At 37.3% G+C, this 8,618-nt stretch overlaps 2 protein-coding genes across 7 annotated transcripts; one reads left to right on the top strand and one right to left on the bottom strand.

Moving 5' to 3' along the window:
• Positions 1–456: 456 nt before the first annotated feature.
• Positions 457–6,148, top strand: med22 (mediator complex subunit 22). Of its 6 annotated transcripts, none has more exons than XM_030143152.1 (5): positions 457–598; positions 825–981; positions 3,660–3,740; positions 3,904–4,112; positions 5,615–6,148. In XM_030143152.1, exons 1-5 carry the CDS (start codon positions 489–491, stop codon positions 5,799–5,801), a joined length of 744 nt encoding a protein of 247 aa, XP_029999012.1. In that variant the 5' UTR covers positions 457–488; the 3' UTR covers positions 5,802–6,148. The 6 variants fall into 6 exon arrangements, with proteins under 6 accessions (XP_029999012.1, XP_029999011.1, XP_029999014.1 ...); XM_030143151.1 differs by having other exon boundaries at positions 5,609–6,148; XM_030143154.1 differs by having other exon boundaries at positions 486–626; positions 5,609–6,148.
• Positions 6,149–6,247: 99 nt separating this feature from the next.
• c9h9orf78 (chromosome 9 C9orf78 homolog) lies at positions 6,248–8,615 on the bottom strand. Its single transcript, XM_030143149.1, has 9 exons — positions 8,446–8,615; positions 8,239–8,298; positions 8,072–8,123; positions 7,913–7,983; positions 7,699–7,776; positions 7,311–7,508; positions 7,030–7,166; positions 6,825–6,929; positions 6,248–6,661 (listed from the first exon to the last, which is right to left on the bottom strand). Exons 1-9 carry the CDS (start codon positions 8,520–8,522, stop codon positions 6,564–6,566), a joined length of 876 nt encoding a protein of 291 aa, XP_029999009.1. The 5' UTR covers positions 8,523–8,615; the 3' UTR covers positions 6,248–6,563.
• Between the last annotated feature and the right edge of the window lie 3 nt (positions 8,616–8,618).

Here is an 8,618-nt window from a genome sequence, read left to right as displayed (position 1 = left end):
TATCAGTGGTTTATGGATTGATACTGTAATAAAAAATATATATATTTTCAGCATAAGTCAGTGTCATGTAATGGCTGCAAAAAGTGTTACACATTCGTCTAAGCGCTTTTGTTTAGGGTGTTATCTATATCTGGTATTAGTTGATTTAATTAGGTTTGTGGATAACGAGGACAATTGACTCCACATTCAACTTTTTTTTTTTTTTTCTATCAACAGTTGAACCACAGAACATCCTTTATTTTTAAGGCTTTTACCTCTGCTTAGAAAACAGTTACTACCAATGCAATTGTATTACACAAAATAGTGATATAAAAATTGTAAATTATGACAATGAAAACTCGGCTGATGAAAACCAGACGTATTACATTATTTAAAGCTTGTAGATATAAAATTATTGCAAACAATAAATGTCATCTTGCACTGTGAAGAAATGAAACTGGGTATTTATTCATTTATCCGCTAGAGGGCGCATAACAGGAACAGACTAGATGTCAGACGCAGCTACACACGAAGAAGAAGAAGAAGTGGAGCGAAGAAAAAAATGGCGGCACCGTGTGGTCATTATCGGGGCTTATAAATCCGCGCTATTGTCTTCAAAGTATGCTTTAGAAGCGGTCATTGTTACAGTATGTATACTATTATTCTGCACATGGTATATATGAAAAATTATTAACGTTGTAAAACGTTTTTATTGGTTATTTCTGTTTTAATTACGCGCTAATTGAAGCTATAGAATGCTAGCTCGTTAGCTCGTGTGTTTTGTCTGTTTTTATAGCGAGGTCCTCTCACCTGAATGTCGTTTTACGATCATTTGTCTTGGACAGGGAACCTGAGGTGTGTTACCTTTTCCTGACGACGATGGCCACTCAAAGAGTGTTACCTCAGAGCAAAGAGACTCTGCTGCAAAACTACAACAAGCGACTGAAAGATGACATCAGGTCCATCCTGGATAACTTCACCGAGATTATCAAAACAGCAAAGGTACAGACTTTTCTAACTACTACTACTGTTTATCTACTTAGTTACTCTATGTAGTTACATCAGCCTTGTTTTACTCACTGCCCCTGTCGGTTTTATTTGTATTACAAGTCAGGATGCATCAATGTAGCTAAGATATAGGCACGGAACCAGGTGGTTGTGGTTCCGTCCTGAACATGTGTAGCATATTGCAGGAGTTTCAGTAATTACGTGATTAATGAAAACGTTATTTTAAAACAGTATGATACCGCTTTCAGGTAAACAGTTCTTCGTGGATGTAAAGTTCTTGGCTAATAGCCAATGCTGATGTTGTGTATATCATTCATTTAGCCAGATACAGTTTTCATTGAGGTTAAAACTCTTTTTGAAGAATTTGGCCATGAGAGCAGTAAATAGATCTATTAAATCAAGAAACAACTTTCACACACTTCAGATAACTAAAATACCTATAAATATCTAGTTATACATATTAAAAGATCAAGATAAATTAAGCATGACTTCAAGTACGACTTAAGCGCAAATGTTACTTTCTGTTTCTTTATTTTGTCTTTATTTATTCCCCCCTTAACAAAGTAACGTTCATTATCTAAATATAAAAATAGTATCACATTATATTTGAATGAAAATGGATTCAGATATATGTATGTATGATAAGAACTTTAATGTAACACAACAGATAAATATCTCCCACATGTAAAGGCATGTTATATGCCAGTACAAATACTGGCTAATATCAGCAAAAATCAGCTAATACCGACATCCAGATGGTATATCTGTGCATCCCAACTTCTTCAAATTCATTAGTTTTGTATATCAATCACAAATAATTATTCTGTTATTTCCACAGCAGTTGTTAGAAAATTCTGAGGGAAAGGGATCCATGTGGCAAAAGCTTGAGAAGAATAAGAATAAAGTGAAAGTAAATCACAAGTAGAGGTCGACCAATATGTTTTTTTCCAGGGCCTATGCTGATTCTGATTAGTAATCATGAAGGCCGATAACTAATATTTGGAGCCGATATATGTTTGCTGTAAAAATGAAAGTCTTGGTATCAAAAATTTGACTCATACAAACATCAACACTTAACTTTGTTTAAATGCTGTTCCGCATGTTTATTTTTCATTGAACAAAACTAAATTGGGGAATTCCCAGGCTCAGCAGCATATCGTAAATTCAACTGAAAATAAAGAAATAACTCTATACTTTTTACAAGTAAATAAAGTCATCATGCAGTTCATTATAACTGAAATGTTCTCACTTAAATTTAAGAAAAAGAAAGGAAAGGCTAAGCTTAACAGCCCTCCAATAACCAACCTGAAATTATTGCAGGTTTTTACTCTCTCTCAGACACACCTTTCAACTATCATGAACTATTTCCCTATCATTATGATTACCGGGCAGTCTCATAGTGATACAGGCAGAAGAGGTGGGGGTACTCAAAGCTAAGTTACAGGGTAAAAGCTAGTTGCTAAGCGTTCCCTTCACAGTGTTTTTACTTATTGCGTTCATATATTGGAACTTTCAGTAACATTATTTGGAGCCATGGGTTAAGATGTTTATTACAACTTTGGCAAAATCTGCTGCCTGAACTTACCTTCACATAAGCCTGTACACCTGACTCGTAGCGGCTTCTCCCCTGTGTGTTTGCTCAGTTTTCACACACACACACACACACACCCACACACACCAACACGCACACAAAGAGAGCTTCCACTGCTGATCGGCATGTGCCATGTAACGAATCAGATGGTGCAGTAGGAGGGACAATGCGAACAACACAGAGAAGTGAGAGCAGACTGGAGCTGCATCAGAGCCAAAATAACTCTGTTTTACACTTGACCCATCATATCGGCTGTCGAACACTTTAAAAAGCCAATAATGATAATGGTCAAAATGATGAATTTTGAAGCTGGTAATCGGCCAGGCTGATAATCGGTCAACCCCTTATCACAAGTGTATTTGTTCATTATGAAAAGACCCCACTGGTGTTTCTTTAAGAGCTAGAGGTGGCACAAACTTTGGCGAAGGAGGCCACCTCATTATTTTCTGTGTAGTTAAAAGCTTGGATTCAATATCAACATCATACACTTTGTTTTTCTCTGCCAGTGGTGGAACATAAGCAGGTACTTTCACTCGTACACATGAACAGAAAGTAAAGTTAGAATTAAAAACCTTTGACTTTACTTTAACTTCACTACATTTATCTGTCAGCTTTAGTTGTAACAAAACTTTTAATTAGCTGGAAATTGACTCATCACAATGCTGAAAAGTTTGGCTTTTTACAGACATGTGGCTGTTCCACTGCAGTAATGCTAGAAACATAGGAAAATCTTATGTAATATGATGCATTGGTGGAGATTACACGATTAGTAGTATGTGAAGTACTTAAAATGTACTTAATTATAAACATGGACAGTAGGAAAATGGAACATGCACATTAATGCAACAGTAATATGAATCCAAAAACACAAATAGGGATGTTTTACGACTCGCCATTAGAATGTTTTTACTTCTAGTATTTTAAATACATGATCATATTTACATACATTTACTTAGAAAGGTTTTGATTGCAGAGTTGAGTGTTTTCACAGTGTTATTAGTCCTTGTAGTGACATAAAGGATCTGAATATTTGTCAATCCCAGTGTCATATTAATATTGTAATATTGCTTCTTTCGTCTAGATAGAAGATGAGACGCAGGTATCTCGACCGACCCAAGCAGAGCAGGACCATTATGAGATGCACGTTAGAGCAGCTAACATTGTAAGTATTTAAGACACACTGTTGTTTTCTTGATTTAAAAAAGTAGGCACCCATTGCAGATATTCTGTAAAATTTTTGGACGAAAAGATTCCTTCAGAGTACAACTGTCCTTGTCCTTCATTTCTAAATAAATCCTCCCTCTGTCATGTTGTTACTCTGGCAGGTGCGTGCTGGTGAGTCACTGATGAAGCTGGTGTCCGATCTGAAACAGTTCCTGATTCTGAACGACTTTCCCTCCGTGAACGACGCCATCAGCCTCCAGAACCAGCAGCTGCGATCACTGCAAGAGGAGTGCGACAAGAAACTCACATCGCTTCGTGATGAGATCGCCATTGACCTGTATGAGCTAGAGGAAGAATATTACTCCTCCAGGTACAAGTAGGCTCATACTTGCCCCCATCCCACCGCCCCTCTGGTGTCCCATGCCCAGCACCATGTACTGTCTCACCCTTTACTTTCACCAGAGAACCAGAGGACAGGTTTAGCTCTGCCATTTTCTAAACCTGACAGCTTAATGGCTAAATTTCTCTCATCTTCATTTGTACATTCAAACTATACCATTCATCAAAATAATTCATTGCTGATGATCATTTTAATATTGATGGATTCACACCATAAGCAATGGAGCTCTCTTGACCGAGTCCCTCAGGCCAGTCAGTGACTTATTTTTTAAATCTTTATAAGAGATATGACCTTTTTTCTGCTTATGATTCAAGTCCGACTTGTCCAAGGTAGAAAGGACTTTGGCTTTAAGCAAATTCTGGATCAATGAATATCAATCTTGCGACTGTTGTCAGCTGTTGAACTAGTTTGTGGGACATTCAGTGCACTTTACAGACATAGCAGGTGACAGGGATGTATTTTATATAATGTAGAATCAAAGACACTGATTTATTGGTGATCAGATGTTTGTTTCCCCGGTCGACAGCTTGCAACAGGCTTGAATTGTGTTTATTGTATTTTTACATGTTTTTACATATATACTGGTACATAAGAGATGTAGTTGGATAAAAATGAAAGGTAATAGTTTTAATTTCTTCCTAGATTACATAGCTGTACTTTGGAATGCAGTTGAAGCACTTAGTATAGCAGACAGTCAGTTTTATCTTTAACTGATTTGAAAATGTTTATTTAGAAATGTTAGGATGTTTGACTGCAAAGCCTTTTATGGAAAGTTTTCAAAATATCCAGGAAAATATCTGAACATATATTTTATAAATATATCCCTAATTCCTCATTATTTATATTTGTCTATTTAGCCACTAATAAAAATTGAAGCCTTATGTATGTTTGACAATAGATTTAATGGATAATAGGAACATCATGTCCATTTCGACACATGGCGTAATTTCTCGAGGACGATGATTTTTCTGTAAAAACAAACTCTTTTTGATTCCGTCCTTAAGACCACCAGCAGCTCAAGCTGTAACTGTGCAAACAGTGTCAATTCAGAATAATGAATAAAATAGACAAATCACTGTAGTAGTGTTGTCTGGTTTTTCAGTTATAAAGTGCTGAGAAGTGTCTCTGTCCTGTTTGGAGCATGCTGGGTGTGAGCCTTCTTTCCTCACTGCACTTGCTCTGCTTTCTCCTCCATCAGCCACTAACCGCACTTACTGAACAAATCCCTAGATCATACATCTGACTAGTGTCTAGTTAATATAAAGCTATTTTATGTGTTGATCCAGGGTTCGCGTTTCCAGTGCTTTTGTGCAACTTTCATGCTCATCTGTTCTATTGTATGTGTGTCTTAATGTGTTCTTCTATGTGTATGACTGTGCTTATTCTGACTTGCCGCTCTCGTCTGCTCCTCTCCTTCTGTGCTACGCTGTGATTCTTTGCATCCTTCTGGTTTCTGCTCTGCAAAGCTACAGTCTGTGGGACAGCACTGATCTGCCCTTGTGCGAGGCCTACCGGCGACAGGACAGCTGGGCCTCTCCAGGCAGCAGCTGCAGTTCTACACCAGGTGACCGAGAGGACGTGGATGGGCCTCCCTCACAGGAGACAAACCCTCAACACCATCTTAACGGACACAGTGCAGCATCGATAGAAAAACCCTGAGGAAACTAAATGCTGATCGAACCACTTCTGCCCTATTTGGACTGTAGTAGTACAGCTAATCTAGTTTCCCATTTTGCATTGTGAAATATTGCAGATCACATACTGAATCAACTAAAGACTAAAGCACTGGTATTTCATGACTTTCAATTTGCATAAAGATATAAAGAAGAAAACAAGAACTAGTTTGGACAAGAATCTGCGGAATAATTCACAAAAATGATTTATTTAAAACTTACAGAAATTACATTCCCTCCTTTGTTTTCATACTTAACATGGATGTAGACTTTTACACTGACCAATGCTGAGGGCATTTTTGTAACATTAAAAGTTTTATTTTGTTGGACTAAAATTGAATATGTATTGTATTGCATTTGTAAAAGTGTCATTTTTTACTTTGTTTTTTTACTCAAGTAACAAGTTAAACTTGATTGATGTAATACTTTAAAAAATAAGGTCATGAAAACAGTTCTACAGCTGAAGGGTGAAATGGGAAACATGTATTACTCAAGTCTCAAACAAGACATTTTTTACCAGTTCATACATTTTTTTCCTACTGTCAAACCATTTCTACTGTCAGTGTCCCCCATCATTACATTACAAATGTACTGTAGACAAATAACCACATGGAGCTACATACAGTATTTACAAAGTACAACACTTTCTCCTGAGTTCTCTCATTAAATGTATTTTGGTCAGTCCACAACTTATTTTATGTCGCATATGGAGTAATTCATTCTGAAAAAACGGAAAACATCCAGCAGCTCAGTATCGTCGATTCATCTTCTTAAACTTCTCATAATGATAGTCATCAGTGGCCTTTTCATTGTTTGGACGTTTGCGGAAGTTAGGTGGTGATGATGCTGTGGATATACAGCATAAAAAGTTAGAAACTGTACATTATAATTACTGGTAATATTTTTTATTAGAGAAAGCCTTATGCTAACAGTATTGTGCAGTCTAATGGTTGTACCGTGACCCGCTACACTTGACAGAGCAGACAGTGACTAGTGGTTACAGTCTTACCTTCTGGACCTGGTTTTTCAGTGTCACCAACACGCAGTGGCCGTGCTTTAGGCTCTTCTCTGTGTCTGTGGTGCCTTTGTGGCGCATTCACATCCTCATGATAGACTAAGAGAAGAGATTTGTCTCATTAGCAAACTTTTAAAATGCAACATTTGATTATGTGCCACCACGTAAAATCCAGAATTTATTGATGGACAGAACTTACAGCGGTTGTGTTGAACATAGTTGACAGCAATGTTGGTGGGTACAAATGAAGTACCGTGATCTTTCTTCTTGTTCCTTTGTTCTGCCAGTAGCTTGGCTTTTGCCTCCTCTGTCTGAATAATGTTCTTGATTTTTGCACTGGAAGGGAAACCACAGAAACAAGTCAGAAATGGTTCATCTTTTCTGCAAACCCCTTGTATCATAGCTTCGTCTGGCATGTTTTCAGATTATAAGGGGGGAAAAATGTATTAATTTGATCAATTAATGGTTATATTTACATACTCAATGCCCAGATCGACCTCAGGGATCCCACTCAGCATCTGATTGGACAACATTTCCTCTGTTTTCTTGGCAGAGTTGACTCTGATATTCTCCGGCAGCTCATACAGATGATCTTCAGCATTCTTCACCTTAACTCTCTGTTCCTCAGCTTCCACCAAACCCTTCTTCTTTTTCAGCTCTGTCTCAATATATTTCATCCTGTGAAGATAGAAAATTATTAAACCAGACATGTATGAAGCACTTTATGAGTACCTGTGTCTATAATTAAATATTCTGAACTTCTATGAATTCATTATCCACTGATCTTTTGGATTTCAGTGGCCCCCTCCAGCACTCTCTGAATGCCAGAGAGAAAATAAGCATGTTAAAAGTAAAAAAGCACACATACATGTCTGCATCCTCATCTCTTCTGTTTGTCTCAGCCGAGAAGGAGGTACCAAGGTTGAGGTCTGTCTCATCTTCTGTCCTGCAAGTAGAGCAGAGGTAATAAAGGTCATATTAAAGTATTCACATTACCATTTTTGTAATTACGACCGAATGCATGCAAAATATGTTAACTACACTGCACCAAATCTCATGTAATCAGTTACAGATTTACTTACATGTCTCTGTTCCTGTCTTTAACTTTCTTCATGTCTACAACACCTCCAGTCTTAAGTTTAAAGGGGTCATTCTAGGAGAGAAATGCAAGTTAATAACACCACAAGAGAAAAATACGGCTTGCTTTAAACAAGTAGTACGATTTATAAAAGGTGACTTACATCAATTTCAGCCTCTGGTGGCAGTTTCTCCCCTACCAACAAGGCGGTCACACTAAACAAGGATAAGTATTAAATATGTATATACACATTTACAGTAAATATGAATATTCATAAGTTAAGTGCCATACTGTTTTTGCACTTAATTTCTTAATATCATACTATTTTACCTGACTCCGCTCTGTCTTTTACGCAAACTCTGTAACTCTTTAGCCTCTTCCAGTTTTGACCTACAAAACAAACAGACATACAAATTACCAATTTAATTAGACCAATAAAACCAAATACCATCGATCCCGCCAGTTAACGCTCGAAGTGTGTTGTGTTTTTCTTTTCCATACCCACGCTAAGCTAACGATACCAGACTCTTTAGTTACCTGACTTCTTCGGTTATTTCATTCTCCTCCTCGTCTGATGAGTCCTTTCTCCTCCTAAAATTTTTTCCACTCGGCATTTTTGGTACTTTTTAACTCCTTAATTGTTGTTGCAACAAAAGCAGACGTGAGAGATGTCCAAACACCGGGGGACAACTTTCACAAACGTACAATAA

Source organism: Sphaeramia orbicularis, chromosome 9 (assembly GCF_902148855.1).
Source record: "Sphaeramia orbicularis chromosome 9, fSphaOr1.1, whole genome shotgun sequence".
NCBI lineage: Eukaryota > Metazoa > Chordata > Actinopteri > Kurtiformes > Apogonidae > Sphaeramia > Sphaeramia orbicularis.
Note: the sequence above shows the minus strand (reverse complement) of the source record. Positions and strands in the feature narration are given on the sequence as shown.